At 42.8% G+C, this 17,959-nt stretch overlaps 1 protein-coding gene across 1 annotated transcript in view; it reads right to left on the bottom strand.

The window, feature by feature from the left end:
- Nucleotides 1–3,769: 3,769 nt before the first annotated feature.
- Nucleotides 3,770–17,959, bottom strand: part of HAPSTR1 (HUWE1 associated protein modifying stress responses) — a 30,101-nt gene continuing 15,911 nt past the window's right edge. Inside the window, exon 4 of the mRNA XM_083372491.1 lies at nucleotides 3,770–7,292. Coding sequence (XP_083228617.1) covers nucleotides 7,048–7,292 — 245 coding nt within the window. The 3' untranslated portion in view covers nucleotides 3,770–7,047. The remainder of the gene's footprint in view (nucleotides 7,293–17,959) is intronic.

The following is a 17,959-nucleotide window of genomic DNA, read 5'->3' as shown; positions in this document are numbered from 1 at the left end:
CTGGAGAAGATTAGAAAGTGTTAAGATCTGAAAATCAAAGTTGAAAGTTTATAAATTATAAATCAAAATTTATGGTGATCCCAGTGGTTATTGGTACATTGACTGAAACATAGGAGATGGAAATTTCCATCTGTCAACTGCGACCGGGCGATATGGCAGGAATAACGCAAGAAAGAAGAATAGCAAAAGGCAAGGATCCACACATATCCTATGACCTATGCCAACACATTACGAAATCCTAAGTTCTTAGGAAGAACTCGGTGTGTACGAAGATCAACGGCAGATATAAAGAACTGGCAGTTGTGATTTCACATTGTTGTCAACAGATACAATCTCCACTTTTACAGTTTGCCTATTAGGTTTCTAGACAAGCCAACGTCCTCCAAGCAACAGTGTAAAACAGCCTTGTCCAAGAGGCTAATTGCAAGGCCGAGATAGTTGCAGATATTTAGACATTTCATTCGCTGGCAATTTCCTGTAAAATCAATACAGCTATAGAGAAGCAGATTTCCTTAGGTTCAGCCTAGAAATGTGAGTGCCTAAGAATAATGCTTGTTCTTACTAATAAACAGATGGTAAAATAAGAAATAGCATTAAATATTATTGAAAGTAGGTGTTAATTAAATTTATGTAAGCCATCTTTAAAAGCTATCTTCCTAAAATAAGTCACCATAATCTACGTACAGGTAGTCCTTTTCTCCCAACAGTTCGTTTAGTGACCATTCAAAGTTACACTGGTACTAAAAAAAAGTGACTTATGTGTCAGAATCCAGTTATATTTCATTTCTATCTATCTTCCCTGATTTTAAAAAAACAATCATTACGGTTTCCTGGATTCTGTCACACTAAAAAAGGGGAGAGGGGGTATGTATGGGGAGTTTACTACTTTCACCTCCTGTCTCCACTACAAAGTAACTTTTTGTGGATTCACGTGGGATCTGTTAACAAAACAATGCAGCCATCTCCCTTTCATCCCATGCTTCTCTGAAGCTCTTCTCTTTACCGACAGTGGGGAAAGATGCAACACTTGGAGTCAGGGCAATAAGAGAATTGGACGATCATGCCGAGGGAGCCGGACTGATATTATTTTTCCTGAAGTTAACACCTAGCAATCTGCCGGTTTGGATCACCCAGAACTGTGCGTGGGGTGGGGGCTGCTTGGGAACACTTTAAAACATTGAATGGTGGGGAGGGTTCCCCAGATCCTGTCTAGCATGCCTGCAATCAATTTCTCTTAATAAAGACTCCTGTTGGAAGAAACCACTTCCAAGGGTTCTGTTTTCTTAAGATGTAGATTGAAGTGGGTCCTTACATTATGGCTGTTTTTCACATTACAACTGTTGCAACATCCCCATGGTCACGTGATCAAAATTCAATGCTTGGCAACCGATTTGTATTTATGAGGGTTGCAGCGTCCCAGGGTCACGTGATCCCCTTTGGCAAACTTCTTGGTGGAGCAGTGGGCTAATGCCTCCTTAAGTAACACCAGCTGCCTGCAATTAGTGCAGGTTCGCATCCCACCAGGCTCAAGGTTGACTCAGCCTTCCATCCTTCCCAGGTAGGTAAAATGAGGACCCAGATTGTTGGGGGCAATTAAGCTGACTTTGTAATAATGCCGCTTGGGGTGTGTGTGAAAGCCCTAATAAGCAGGCATATACATAGAATGAAGGCTATTGCTAAGCACATAGATTTGTGCTTAGATTGTAAGCCGCCCTGAGTCTTCGGAGAAGGGCGGGATATAAATGGGATTAAAAAAAAAACACCTTCTGACAAGCAAAGTTAATGGGGAAGCCAGATTCACTTAATCGTATTACTGACTTAACTGCAGTGATTCACTTAACTGTAGCAAGAAAGGTTGTAAAAGGAAGCAAAATTCACTTAACAAATGTCTCGCTTAGCAACAAAAATTTTAGTCTCAGTTGTGGTTGGAAGTGGAGGATTAGCTGTAGAAAGACAACCTTAAGAGCCCTGGTGGTGCAGTGGTTAGTATGTAGTATTACAGGCTGACTCTGCCTGTAGCCAGTTCGATCCTGACCAACTCAAGGTTGATTCAGTCTTCTGAGGTCAGTAAAATGAGGACCCAGATTGTTGGGGGGCAAAATGCTGACTGTGTAAACCGCTTAGAGAGGGCTGTAAAAGCACTGTGAAGCGGTAGGTAAGTCTAAGTGCTGTTGCTATTGCTAAAGAAAACCCCGCAAATGTTGAGGACATGTTAAGAGAAGCCACACACAAAAGTTGTCTTAGTATTTTTATCTGTGTGATTTGCAGCTGCTTGTAAAGGGCTCAGCAGGGAGCACTTAGTTTTCCCGAAAAGGTTGAGAACAGATTGTTCCAAGAGGTCCCAGTAAGATGTCATCTTCTCCACCCTCATTCAACTGTCTCCTGAACGTCTTGGGTTTCCATCTTCAGCTCCCGGTGATTGTTTTATGCCTGGCTCCAAAGACCTGTGAATATGTCTCTATTTATGTATGTGCATAAAATATACATCCTATGCAGGATCTCTCTCCCTGGAGCAGTGTTTCACAACTGTGGCAACTGTAAGATATGGGGACTTCAATTCCCAGAGTTCCCCAGCCAGCATGCCGTTCACTTACAAGCTCCCACCATGCTTAGCTCCTGGAGGTCTGCAAGGATCACAATCACAATACTAGCAATTGTCATAACAAACCCATTTGATATGGCTCACCTTCCCACCTTCAGAGGCTACCTTTACATTGCCCACAAGTGAGGGTCACTGTGAAACGATTGCTCTTTCAAAAAGCTGAGTTCACATCCGTGCAAGTCCTGGAAACTGCCCAAATGCACTGAAGGTGGGCATCGTGCTTCCATTTCCGAAGGTTTTCTAGCTCTTATTGCTACCTAGCTTATAATGCAATTTACCCAGTACTGTATGCGAAAACCAGAGCTGTGATATTCAACCCCTTTTAAAATCTCGATCCTGGATGGTTGCTGGAATCCTGGGCTAGGCCAAAATCGTTCCTAGAACACACAAAGATTACCTCTCACAGCAGCTCCTTCTGCTCCATCCAGAGGCCTATGTGGGACCCCAAGGCTCCCATCATACAGCTAGTAGTAGTCCAGGTAGTAGTCCTGGACTTACAGCCACAATTGAGCCCAAAATTTCTGTTGCTAAGCCAGACATTTGTTAAATGAATTTGGCCCCATTTTATGACTTGTGGCTTCTCCCGTTGACTTTAACTGTCAGAAGATTGCCAAAAGATTATCAATCATGTGACCCCGGGACACTGCAACCCGTCGTAAATGAGTCAGTTGCCAAGCATCTGAATTTTGATCACGTGACCACGGGGGGTGCTTCAATGGATGTGTGAAAAAGGTCATCAAGTCACTTCTTTCAGTGCCGTTGTAACTTTGAACTGTCACTAAACGAACCGTTGTTAAGTCAAGGACTACCTGTACTCCAGACAGAGATTTGCAGGCTGCCAAAGTTGAAATTTTTTTTAAAAGATGCATTCCAACTGGATTTCCCCCCAGAATCAAGTTGGCAATTGATCTGCCACCCAATAAAAGCTATCACCCCACCAACCCAGGAACAGCCACTGCCCCCAAATATTACACACAGATCTCAAATGACCATCCACTCTGACTAGCTCATGGGTAGGCAACCTCGGCTCTTTTATGACTCATGGACTTCAACTCCCATAGCTGACTCAGGAATTCTGGGAGTTGAAGTCCATGAGTCATAAAAGAGCCGAGGTTGCCTACCCCTAGACTAGCGCAACAGTAAAGAAAGTAAACAAGCAGGCAAGTGTCGATTTATTTTATTTCATTTTATTACGGTTTTAAAAAGGTATCTATTTCTCCAGCAGAGCAAAGGTCACATTTGAAGATTTGCAGGAATTCCATTTCAAACAAAGGAGGGTGGAGGGAGGGGGAGAATCAGCTTTGCATTACTTCACTATAGCTCAAGTGTTTTAATATTTAAAATTGAATTTTAGTAATATGCAAGCCAAGCTCAGCTTCAATGCAGGATACACTATATGTAAAATCTGCCCCACATTCATGTTAAGTTTGGTTTACAGGGAAAAACAGAATGAGACAAGTATGTTTTATAAGAGTTATAGTCTTCCCAAAGTCACAATCAAGGAGTGACCTATGGGACTATTCCATGGCCGAGCTTTAAAGAAATTTGCTTGTGACACAACCCACTACTCCAACGAGGGCCATCATGCAATCGAGAGTATGATTATTTTGGCAGGAGAGTGAACATTTTGACGGCAAATATTTTTTTTTAAAAACCAGGAAAGTAAAAGTTTAAGCTTTACAAGCACACAGACTATAAGGACAGCTGGCTTATCCAAGCCTGTATTTCTCTTTACCAAAACAAAAAGATGGCACCAAAAATTTTAAAATCCTGAAATAATTTTGTTCGGAGGAGCTAGACTGAAAGCAAAGCTTCAAAGCACAGAAGAATTACTCTAGTCTAATTGGTAAGAGGGAAGGGGGGGATAAATTCCACACACGGAGAGCTACATGCTCCGTTCTTTTTCAGTCTAACTGGGAAGCAATCTTAACCTCCTCATCTAGCATTTTGGGCTGGGCTCGTAACTACTTTGGAGAAACCACGGACCAAAAGCCTCAGCAAAGCTCCATACTCATTCAGTGCACCAATGCTTTATAAATCAAGGAGTCTGTGCGTTCATCCGTGGCCCAAGTCCTTATTTCCTATTTCTCCATTCCAGGCCAATTCCTTCTCTCTGAGTATTAGACGGCTCTGCTCACTAGTTGAGTTTTCCAGTTACAATTTCATTTGAAGTACTACTTTGTGTTTGTTTGTTTTTTGGCAGAATATTTTATCATTTTGCAACAGTCTTAATCCTGCACCCACAAACATTAAGTGCTTAATTCTCCAAAGAGAAATGCTTGTTTAAACCAGAAAGAACCATGCATGCCACACAGACAATCTGCAGTCTGGATTCTCATTAAGTCAATAAGCCATCCATGAGCTGCACTCGACATTGGCAATCTTTAAAAAAAGAACATCTAAAAGATAATGCAACCTGAGACTTGAGGCCAGAATTAATGTTAAATTCTCATCGTTTCATGACAGGTCATTTTCAGCTGTTTAAGATGCAATTTGCGGTGTTTTTAAAAAGCTCCACAAAGTAAATGAGGATATGCTTCTCCCAGAGAATATCTGTGGCCTTTTAAATTGAAGTATGCTTCACATTGCATTTTTCAAAGGCAAAAAACAAGGGTGCACAATTCAAAAGGCCCCTTACTGCTGCCTGAATCCCTCCTGAATTAGCCCCACCCACCCACCCACCCCCAAATTGCAAGGACTTCTGCTGCTTAGATGGATTTGACACAACCACTCCCAAATTAACAGAAACAGGACGCCTCAGGAGAGAGGAGAGATCTGGGGGAAACATCTGACTGGTGGGGCATGAAGAGGCTCTAAACTAAGGATCCTACAGTGTATTTTGCTGCCCAATCAAGCAACACTCAACTGGAATCTGGTTCCAAGGCTATTTTGAAACACTGCAACTGCCCTTCTGCAGTCAAGGCAGACTAGCGATCCAATCATCCTCAGCCAGAAACTCCACAGAAGGCAAGGGATAAAGGGGCTTGTGGGCACCAGAACAGGGAAGACCACCCTACCACTTTCAAAGCCCCCACCGCTGGTGAGTTATTACTATCCTTTTCATTGATAATGACAGATCTCTGGGGCTACAGAAAGAAGGGGTTGTGTGTTGAGATTTTTGGGGAGGGGAGCAGGGAGGAGAGGGGAATTTGGACCCCAGGTGGAGCAGCCCTCGTCTGCGGACCCCATTCCTTTTACCCCTTTCCCAGAGGGGGCTCAGTAGGCAGGTATGTCACATACCTGACTCGAAAATGGTGGGCACCTTTTTGCTGCACCATCACCCTCTGCTGATGACTCAACGCTTGGCCAGCTCAACCACCATGCTGGGGGCCGGCCTGGCTTTGCAGCCCTTGGCACCGAGGCCACCCAGAAGGGATTTCCCCCTGAGAGGACAAGAGGCTGACCATCTCACCCGAGTGACCAAGGGAATAATTGTGCCTGAGACACTGGTGGTCCTGCCTTCAAACCTCACCCCCATCACAATGAGGCCAAAACCATTAAAAAAATACATTTCCTACCCACCCAGTTTTCTCCCTGCACACTGAGGAAGTGTAAGATACATACCTGTATAAATAAAAATTACACGTCCTCCCCGTGGCAAAACACATTCCTCTGACAATCAAGATACACTGCTGGGTGACTTAAGCAATCGATTCAAAACCTTCCAAGCAGAAATTCCTGGGACGGGGGGGGGGGGGGGGGGAGAGGAGAGTGGAGGGGCAGCTGCTTTAGAGCTCACACACACAACCCCAACAAACAGCCTTTTTGTAACGACTTAGTCTCTGCTGCATCATCACCAGGGAAACCTGTTTACATTGCCTCACGACTTTGTAATTTTTTTTAAAAAAATGGACACAGGCCAATGCTTACAATGTGCACACTTATTTAAATAGAAAATTATGTGTCTAGTAGGCTTTAAAAGGAAAATATTAATATATTTAAGAATATATATATGTGTGTGTATATATATATATATATTCTCTCTAAAGGAAGCTTTGGGTCTTACTTGCCAAGTCATGGTGCTGACACTGTTGTCAAAAGTGGCAATACTGTTGAAGCAAATATTTAAACACGTCAAGAAATAAAGGACAAAAAGCAATCTATAATCAAATAAATGTCTGATATTTCCTTTCTTCCCTTTAAGAGTACATGTAAGGTCACTTTTAGCCTTGGAATGGATGTGTGATCTACCTGCGATGAGCTTGCTAGCTACTACACGACGTTGGAAATCCTCTGCTAAAGAATCTACTCTGAAGAAAGCCATAGAGGTTTGAGAGGAGTGTTACCCTCAGGATGTGTTCTTTCTTTTTCTTTTTTTATGGCAATTTTTGTGCGACTCGAGAAGAGAGCGCCTCAAATTGGGTTTTCCCAGTGGGCGGGTGAGCACCAGTGGGCTTTTGAGCAAAGGGGCGGGGAAGAGGGGAGGGTGGAAACAAGGTTGCCATTTAGATCATACGGTTGCGTTTATGGGTCGGGGAGTCCGTAATGCCATCACCGCACTGGGCTGAGGTACGCTTTCTAGTTCCACCATTGTCCAAGTGGAGCGCCATTTCTTCAGATATGAAAGTGTTCAAGTCAACATCATGGAGTCCGTTTCTCCTTCGACTCCCGGTGGAGCCGCTGCTCACGTGAGTGGGGGAGCCCGGGGTGCTCGAGCGAACGCTGATGCTGGCCATCGCACCGCTGAGACCTACAGGAGGAGAAGGAAAGAAGGAAGGTATTCAGACGGTTTGGGAGCCACAAAGCCGGAGGGGCGTGCCGAGGGGCCAAGAAAGGAAAGGCGCCCGTTTGCCCTCCGCATCTATACTAACGTGAATCCACAAGCTGCCCTGGGCTACATGATGGGCGACTCCTTTACAGTTTGGGATCCTTACAAAAGTCGCAGCTCTTCCTACTGGAGGCAACCTGAGCACAAACGGCAGGTCTGAACCCCTCGCGAGAGAACACCGGGCTTACTCGGAGCTCTTGGGTGCCGAGCGCTCAACTGCGGGCATCCTCATTAGAGTTTAGGAACACGGCTGCAGAGAGTTATGGAAGTGCCCCATAGATTCCTTGGGGATCTGTTCAGAAAGGCCCTCCTCTCACCATCAAGCCAACCTTCTCTAGCAGAAAGATACAGGTAGTCCTCGGCTTACGACCACAACTGAGCACAAACGTTCTGTCGCTCAGCGACAGCTGTTCAGTGAATTTTGCCCCATTTTACAACCTTTCTTGCCACGGTTGTTAAGTGGATCACTGCAGTTGTTAAGTTAGTAACATGGTCATTCAATGAATCTGGCTTCTCCACTGACTGTGCTTGTCAGAAGGTCACAAAAGGGGATCACATGATAAATACGAGTCAGCAGCCAGGCATCTGAATTTTGATCACCTGAACCATGGGGATGCTGCAATGGTCGTAAGTGTGAAAAACAGTCATAAGCCACTTTTTTCACTGCCGTTGTAACTTTGAATGGTCACTAAATGAACTTTTGTAAGTCGAGGACTGCCTGTACTTCAAAATATGACCACAAAAGGATTAAATCATAGAAGTCATCCTTGTCAATGCCTTTTTTTCCCCCAGCTTTCCCATTCAGTAAGCCAGTTCTGGGAAAACTGGGAGAAAAGGCAGTTCCTCTACCTCTTGGCTATGTAGGATACTGAGAATTGAAGTATATTTCACTAGTTTTGCTCAAACATACAGATCTAAATGCACATGTGGAAAGGGGTGGTGGTGGTTCACGTTTTATCACCCTTCTTAGCAAACTTTGTCATCCAGTTAACTGGACATGGTTATACAATCTGTGATACCTAAAAAACAGAATTTATCCAGACTTAGGTTCCATATCAGCTGTGTTCTGCTCACCCAGAGGCTAAAGGATTGGCTTTGCTCTGGAAATACCTTTACCCCAGCCTCCCCCATCCCATCCCAAGGCTTAGCAAAGGTACACGAATAAAACCAGATGCTTCAGGATTTCTTTCCATCTCCAAGTAAGCTCAACCTCTCCAAGAAATTTGCCAGATAGCCCTTCAGAAGTCACTTTTTTCCAAAAGGCAACTGGACTTTTTTTTTAATGTTTCGCTTCTCATCCAAGAAGTTTCTTCAGTTCTTGGATAGAGAAGCAAAAAGTCCAGTTGCCTTTTGGGAGGGGAAAGCACCTTTGGGACAACCATGACCTGGATGACTGAGAATCTCCACAGACATTTAGATCTCTTACAAGGGCAAACAAAACTACTAGAACCAACTCCTTGCAGATTGCTTTCAAGAAGTCCCAGTTGTGGAATGGGAAGCTCTTGACACACTCAGGTTTTCTATACCATTTGGGAACCAAGTAAGAGGGTTGCATAACTAGAGCAGAATTCCAGCAAATAGCCCAAATCTGCAACGACGGAGTCAGGAAATCTAACGCTCAGAATGAACTGAGAAATACAAGAAACAACAAAAAATAAAGTTTCTTTCAACATGTAAGGAACAAGAAAAAGTCAAAGATATGACCGGTCCACTAATGGGAGACGATGGTAAGGTGGTGAGAGGCAGAATTTCTTCTTTGCATCTGTCTTCAGGCAAACAGAAAATTAGCCCAACCTACCAAAAGCAGCACAGTGGGAGACAGAACAGGAATGCAGGTCAAAATAGGCAAGAAATAGGTAACAATAGGTAACACATATCCACTCTAGATGAGTTCAAATACCAGAACCACAAGGATTACACCCCAGAGTTCTGAAAGAGTTGGCAGACGTGATCTCGGAACCACTGAACAGAATCTTTCAAAGCTCCTGGAACACAAGAGAACTGCCAGAGGACTGGAAAAGAACTGATGTGGTTCCAATCTAGACAAGAAGGGGGAAAAGTGGATTCAAGAAATGCAGAGCAATCAGCTTCACATCAATACCTGGGAAAATCCCAGAAAAGATTATCAAGCCATGGGTTTGTGAGAGCACCTAGAAATGAACAAAGCAATTACAAGAAGCTAGCATATGTTTGTTATAAACAGATCATCGCCAGACAACCCTTACTGCCTTCTTTGATAAAGTGAGTAAATTAGTGGATCAGGATAATAAATAATAATAATAATAATAATAATAATAATAATAATAATAATAATAATAATAATAATAATAATTTTATTTGTATACCGCCCTTCACCCAAAGGACTCAGGGCAGTGAACAGGGCAACATAATGCCCTGGTCATAGAATACTTGACTTCAGTAAGGAATTTGAAAGTACACCACACTCTGCTTCTTGGTAAGATAGAGCTATGTGGGATATACAGTGGCACCACCAGATGAATTCACAACTGACTGACCAACCGCATTCAGTCCTTAATGGAACTGTGTCTAAATCAGAGGAAGCATGCAGTGAGGGACCTCAAAGTTCTGTTTTGGGGCTAGTGCTCTTTAATCTCTCTCTAAATGATCTAGATCTAGATGAGGGGTAGAGGAATTCATCAATTTTGTAGATGACACAAAGTTTGGGGAAACTGCTAACATTTTTTTTGGAGAATAGACTCAAGATTCAGAAGGTTCTTGACAGACTTGTGCACTGGTCCCTATCCAACAAGATGCAGCTCAATGGTGAGAAAAATAAGGTCCTACACCTAGACAGGAAAAATCAAATGCACAGATATAGAATAGGTGGTACCTGGCTCAACAGTAACTAACTGTGAGAGGGATCTAGGAGTCCTTGTGGACAACCACTGAAGTATGACCCAGCAGAGTGCTGCAGCTCCCAAAAAACCCAATACCAGCATCAACAGATGGATAGCACCAAGATCACGAGAAGTGATAATACTACTTTATACTGCACTAGTAAGGCCACAGGTGGAATACGACGTCCAATTCTGGTCACCATGATACAAAAAAAGATGCCTAGAAAGAGTGCAAAGAACACTAAGATGATAAGATATCTGCAGGATGATTTATACAAGGTATAGTTAAAGGAACTAGATAGGAACTAGCCTGCTGGAGAAGACTCCTGCGAGTCCCTTGGACTGCAAGGCAATCAAACCGGTCAGTCCTAGAGGAGATCAACCCTGACTGCTCTTTAGAAAGCCAGATCCTGAAGTTGAAATTCAAATACTCTGGCTCCAAGATCACCGCAGATGGGGACTACAGCCAAGAAATTAAAAGACGCTTGCTCCTGGGGAGGAAAGCAATGGCAAAACTAGACAGCACACTAAAAAGCAGAGACGTCAACGAAAGTGCGTATAGTCAAGGCTATGGTCTTCCCAGTTGCAATGTATGGCAGTGAAAGTTGGACCATAAGAAAGGCTGAGCGCCAAAGAATTGAGGCCTTTGAACTGTGGTGCTGGAGAAGACTCCTGCGAGTCCCTTGGACTGCAAGGCGATCAAACCGGTCAGTCCTAGAGGAGATGAACCCTGACTGCTCTTTAGAAGGCCAGATCCTGAAGCTAAAACTCAAATACTTTGGCCACCTAATGAGAAGGAAGGACTCACTGGAGAAGAGCCTAATGCTGGGAAAGATTGAGGGCAATAGAAGAATGGGACAACAGAGAATGAGGTGGCTGGACGGAGTCACTGAAGCAGTCGGCGTGAGCGTAAATGGACTCCAGAAGATGGTAGAGGACAGGAAGGCCTGGAGGAACATTGTCCATGGGGTCGCGATGGGTTGGACACAGCTTCGCAACTAACAACAAAAGAAGAGAAGAATTAGGAATAACATGACAGCCATCTTCCAGTACTTGAGGGGCTGTCCCAAAGGTGCTTTTTCAGGAGGCAACTGGACTTTCTTGTTTTTTTATTCTCATCCAAGAAGCTTCTTCAACTCTGACTGGATGGTGGGGAATGAAAAAGCACTTTTGAAACAATCATGACATGGATGATTGAGAATCTCCAGATATTTGAGGGGCTGTCACAAAGAAGAGAGGGTTAACTTACTCTTCAAAGCAGCTAAGGGTAGGACAAGAAGCAACAGGTAGAAGCTCGTTAAAGAGACATCTAACATGGAACTAAGGAGAAATTTCCTTCCAGTGACAGGAATTAACCAATGGAAAAGGTTGCCTCCTAGAGTTGTGGATCACTGGAGATTTTTCAGAAAAAACTGGATAACCATTTGTCCAGGATGATAGAGGGTCTCCTGCCATGGACAGGGGATTAAACTAAAAAACCTCCAAAATTCTTTCCTGTCCTATGATTCGATTCCAGTCTAACAGTTCCATCTGCATCACCTAATGCTGGTGCAGCAATTAAATATAAAAGCAGGCTGGAGCAGTGTACTGGCTGCCAAAGATGATGACTGAGAGAGGGAAGATAAAAACTGGTAAAGCGCATGTGTGGGGCAAAACAAGGCCTTTTGCCAAGCTGTTTGAAAGGAGGTAAAAGATTCTAAGCCAGAGGTTCCCAACCTTTTCTATACCCCACATCCCTAGAAGGCTTCTGATATATTCTCGCACCCCTTAAAAAAGTTCGAAATGACAGCAACAAATTATGCATATACCCTATAATTTTGAAAACCCAATTTTTTTGCAGCCCCTGGAATATCGTCTCACACCCCCAGGGGGTGCAAGCTACAAGGAGTAAACAAGAGACTGTGGGCATTGACTGGTTAATGCATGTAGCAAGCAAGAGCATCTGGTACATTTCTTCAGTCAAAGGTGACAGAAGACTCTGTTGCTAGAGACTAAGGCTACCTCCCTTCTGGATTTCAACCCAAGCTCAGGATTTATCAAGAGCAACTTTCAAGCCATTCTTGATTCAAAGCACACTTAGCCATCAGGAGTTCGACCTCACAATGGAGTTTGTGTGAATAGGATTCTAATCATATGATTAGGATTCTGTTTGCAAGGATGTTTCTTTTTCAACTTTTCTCACAGGAAAGCAAAGTATGGGGAATATTGAAAAAAAAATTCTGAAGCATTACCTGACAAAATTGCAACATACTTTGAGACAGAGAAGCCACAAAGAACAAGAAACCACATTAGAGCAACGAGTTCATCTCTTCTAATATTGTACCCTCACGACTAGGTCAGCAATGCTCAGCCCTGGAAACTCTTTTTAAGATATCTTTCTATCCCCAAGATTCAAGCATATTGATACCGTTACAAAATTTAATTTAGCAATTTAACTTAGCAAATACACTGCTTCATCCTTAATACAGTGAGTTGGTGAGATCTGTTCCATTTTGAATGCATACCTGCTTATTATAATATTTGTGCTTCCTCTTTTCTACCTCTGCATGTGTCAGAGGCCAGGAACATCAGGACATCCAGACAGCTCAGATGGGTATAAAGGTTTTTGCAAGTTTAAGCTCTCTACAAGAATCTGAACTACTAACGGACAAGGGAAATTAGTGGGAGGTAAGAGTAGAAGGAATTCAAGGTGGGCTGCACTTTTGTGGGCGCACAGGAACTCCTGACTTATGACATATTTGATCCCTCCCTCGGGCCCAGCCTGCTCATCCCTCGGGCCCAGCCTACTCATCTCCTACAACCTGGCCACTTGGCTGGCACCAGCGTGCACTGCCCCACTCAACGCAGGCATCGCCACGAGCGTCATGGGTGTTTACAGCTCCACTCACTCAATAGGTGTTTGTGCACGCATTCAGCCCCACACACAAAACCAAGCCTTCTTTCCCCCTTCCCCCCCACCAACCCTGAAAAGTTGGGGAACTTTGTCCTACAGCATGCTTTCTATTATGAAGTAAATTTGCAATGACTTCTTCTACTATAAAGCCTCAAAAGTATTAAGAAAAAAAACCTAATTCAGATTCAGAAAATGAGGCTGATTAGAAAGTTTTACATGTGCCAGGTAAGGCGAGGTACTATCATCTGATGGACATGCCCTAAAGCAAAAAGGTTTTGGGTTAAGATACATACATGGTTGGAAAAGATGACTAAAAGACAGACAGAATTTAAGCCAGAATTGTTTTTGTTAGGAATATTAGGATCTAATTATGAGAAGGAGAATGAATATTTAATACTGCATGTACTGACAGCAGCGAGAATAGCATTTGCCCAAAACTGGAAAAATGAAAACTTACCAACTGAAGAGGTTTTAATTAAGAAAATCTTAGAATGTGCAGAAATGGATAGACTGATATTAGACATTGAAGAGAAAGAAGATTCAGTATTATAGAACATGGGATAATTTTTACCAATGGTTAGGAAAATGAACTACTGAGAAATGAATACATTTTGAATATATATTAGTAAGAAGACTGATATGTATTGACTGACATTGTTTTTGATTATCATTTATTACATTCTCTACAGTTCTCTATTACTATATTAACTACTGTTAATTGAACATATGTACCCGGACAATAGCCTGTTTGCTAAAGAATGAAAGTGTTGTTGGCGAAGGGGCTTGCGTAATTCAATGAAGCTATGAGCTATGCCGTGCAGGGCCACCCAAGACAGAAAGGTCATAGCAGAGAGTTCTGACAAAACGTGATCCACTGGAGAAGGAAATGACAACCCACTCCAGTATCTTTGCCATGAAAACCCCATGGACAGTACCAAAAGGCAAAAAGATATGATGCTGGAAGATGAGCCCCTCAGGTCGGAAGGCGTCCAATATGCTACTGGGGAAGAGCAGAGGGCTAGTACTAGTAGCACCAGAAAGAATGAAGCGACTGGGCCAAAGCCGAAAGGACGCTCAGCTGTGGATATGTCTGGTGGTGAAAGGAAAGTCCGATGCTGTAAAGATTTTTTTCTCCATAGGAACCTGGAATGTAAGATCCATGAATCAAGGAAAGCTGGACGTGGTCAAACAAGAGATGACAAGAGTGAACATCGACATCTTAGGTATCAGCGAACTAAAATGGACAGGAATGGGTGAATTTAATTCAGATGACCATCAGGTATACTACTGCAGGCAAGAATCCCTCAGAAGAAATGGAGTAGCCTTCATAGTCAATAAAAGAATAGGAAAAGCAATACTGGGATACAATCCTCAAAATGACAGAATGACCTCAGTTTGAATCCAAAGGAAACCATTCAATATCACAGTAGTCCAAGTCTATGCCCCAACCACCAGTGCTGAAGAGGATGAAATTGACCGGTTCTATGAAGCCCTACAGCACCTTACAGAACTAACACCAAAAAATGATGTCCTTATCATCATGGGGGATTGGAATGCTAAAGTAGGAAGCCAAAAGATAACCGGAATAACAGGCAAGTTTGGCCTTAAGAGTGCAAAATGAAGCAGGGCACAGGCTGATAGAATTCTGTCAAGAGAATACGATGGTCATAGCAAACGCTCTTTCCCAACAACCCAAGAGACGGCTCTACACATGGACATCACCAGACGGTCAACACAGAAATCAGATTGACTATGTGCTCTGCAGCCAAAGATGGAGAAGCTCTATACAGTCAGTAAAAACAAGACCAGCAGCTGACTGTGGCTCAGACCATGAGCTTCTCATTGCAAAGTTTAGGCTTAAACTGAAGAAAGTAGGGAAAAGCACTAGGCCACTCAGGTATGAATTAAATCATATCCCTGTTGAATATACAGTAGAGGTGACAAATAGATTTAAGGAATTAGATCTGATAGACAGAGTGCCTGAAGAACTATGGACAGAGGTTCGCAACATTGTACAAGAGGTAGCAACCAAAACCATCCCAAAGAAAAAGAAATGCAAGAAAGCAAAATGGCTGCCTGAGGAAGCTTTGCAAATAGGTGAGGAAAGAAGGGAAGCGAAAGGCAAGGGAGAAAAAGAAAGATACGCCCAATTGAATGCAGAATTCCAGAGAATAGCTAGAAGAGATAAGAATGCCTTCTTAAATAACCTTGGTGGAGCAGTGGGCTAATGCCTCCTTAAGTAACACCAGCTGCTTGCAATTAGTGCAGGTTCGCATCCCACCAGGCTCAAGGTTGACTCAGCCTTCCATCCTTCCGAGGTAGGTAAAATGAGGACCCAGATTGTTGGGGGCAATTAAGCTGACTTTGTAATAATGCCGCTTAGGGGGGGTGTGAAAGCCCTAATAAGCAGGCATATACATAGAATGAAGGCTACTGCTAAGCTTGTAAGCCGCCCTGAGTCTTCGGAGAAGGGCGGGATATAAATGGAATTAAAATAAAAATAAAAAAAAATAAATGAACAGTGCAAAGAAATAGAAGAAAACAATAGAATAGGGAGGACCAGAGATCTTTTCAAGAAAATTGGAGAGATGAAGGGAACGTTTCATGCAAAAATGGGCATGATAAAGGACCGAAATGGCAGGGACCTAACAGAGGCAGAAGAGATTAAGAGGTGGCAAAATTACACAGAGGAACTATACAAGAATGAGATTAATGTCCCTGATAATCACAATGAGGTGGTCACTGACCTCGAGCCAGACATCCTAGAATGTGAAGTGAAGTGGGCCTTAGAAAAGTTGAGCAACAACAAAGCTAGTGGAGGTCACAGTATTCCAGCTGAGCTATTCAAAATCTTAAAAGACGATGCAGTAAAAGTGCTACACTCAATTTGCCAGCAAATTTGGAAAACTCAACAGTGGCCACAGGATTGGAAAAAATCAGTTTACATTCCAATTCCAAAGAAAGGCAGTGCCAAGGAATGTTCAAACATTGCACTCATTTCTCATGCTAGTAAAGTCATGCTTAAAATCCTACAAGCTAGACTCCAGCAGTATGTGGATCGAGAACTACCAGAAGTACAGGCAGGATTTCGAAAAGGCAGAGGAACTAGAGATCAAATTGCTAACATACGCTGGATCATGGAGAAAGCTAGGGAGTTCCAGAAAAACATCTACTTCTGCTTCATTGACTATGCTAAAGCCTTTGATTGTGTGGATCATAACAAACTGTAGCAAGTTCTTAAAGAGATGGGAGTACCAGACCATCTTATTTGTCTTTTGAGAAACCTGTATGTGGGCCAAGAAGCAACAGTGAGAACTGGACACGGAACCACTGATTGGTTCAAAATTGGGAAAGGAGTCCGGCAAGGCTGTATACTGTCGCCTTGCCTATTTAACTTATATGCAGAGCACATCATGAGAAAGGCAGGGCTAGATGAATCAAAAGCTGGAATTAAGATTGCTGGAAGAAATATCAACAACCTAAGATATGCAGATGATACCACTCTAATGGCAGAAAGTGAAGAACTGAAGAGCCTCTTGTTGCGGATGAAGGAGAGTGCAAAAGTTGGGTTGAAACTTAACATTAAGAAAACCAAGATCATGGCATCCGGCCCTCTCAATTCCTGGCAAATAGATGGGGAAGAAATGGAGGTAGTGACAGATTTTATTTTCCTGGGCTCCAAGATCACTGCAGATGGGGACTGTAGCCAAGAAATTAAAAGATGCTTGCTCCTGGGGAGGAAAGCCATGACAAATCTAGACAGCACACTAAAAAGCAGAGACATCACCCTGTCAACAAAAGTATGTATAGTCAAGGCTATGGTCTTCCCAGTTGCAATGTATGGCAGTGAAAGCTGGACCATAAGAAAGGCTGAGCGCCAAAGAATTGAAGCCTTTGAACTATGGTGCTGGAGAAGACTCCTGCAAGTCCCTTGGACTGCAAGGCGATCAAACCGGTCAGTCCTAGAGGAGATCAACCCTGACTGCTCTTTAGAAGGCCAGATCCTGAAGCTAAAACTCAAATACTTTGGCCACCTAATGAGAAGGAAGAACTCACTGGAGAAGAGCCTAATGCTGGGAAAGGTTGAGGGCAAGAGAAGAGGGGGACGACAGAGAATGAGGTGGCTAGATGGAGTCACTGAAGCAGTAGGCATGACCTTAAATGGACTCCAGAAGAAGGTAGAGGACAGGAAGGCCTGGAGGAACGTTGTCCATAGGGTCGCGATGGGTCGGACAAGACTTCGCAGCTAACAACAAAAAACTGATTCATTGGAGGATGAAGTCGAAACTATATTTTTATTACATACACCTGGTGGTTGCTTCCATTTCACAAATTACCTTTTTGCCTACTTACGTTTCCAGACAAAAATGAAGATACGGTATATTCCTTAATACTCAGAAACATATAACTTCATTTTGAGTAACTGAATTATTTTAAATTAAAATCAATAAGTGTATCATTAAAATGTCACCCAAAAGACCTCTTCCCTACTGCTTCAAAAGATTGAAAACCTTGCACTTTTATCCAAATTAAATATCTCTGCTTTTTAAGGCTTACTATGTAATAAATTGGAATTACTAAACAATAAGTCTAATTGTGAAAAATTAGAACATATCAGCAAATATGCATAGAAATGTATTAATTTAAAAAAACTTATTTTTTTCCAAATTCAAGAAGTGCAAGGCAGTTCACTTGCCCACAAATTATTCTCACATTCTTGACACGAGCAAACCTGCCAAAAAGTTTAGCTTCCAATGCCTCCCATTAACACCTCTGTCTACAAAAATTATTTATAGACAAAAAAAGGCATTTCACTTGTCAGACACAAACCATGTTCA

This window comes from Vipera ursinii (genome assembly GCF_947247035.1).
Source record: "Vipera ursinii genome assembly, chromosome: 13".
Taxonomy (NCBI): domain Eukaryota; kingdom Metazoa; phylum Chordata; class Lepidosauria; order Squamata; family Viperidae; genus Vipera; species Vipera ursinii.
The sequence above is the reverse complement of the archived record's forward strand: the minus strand, read 5'-3'. Positions and strand labels throughout refer to the sequence as shown.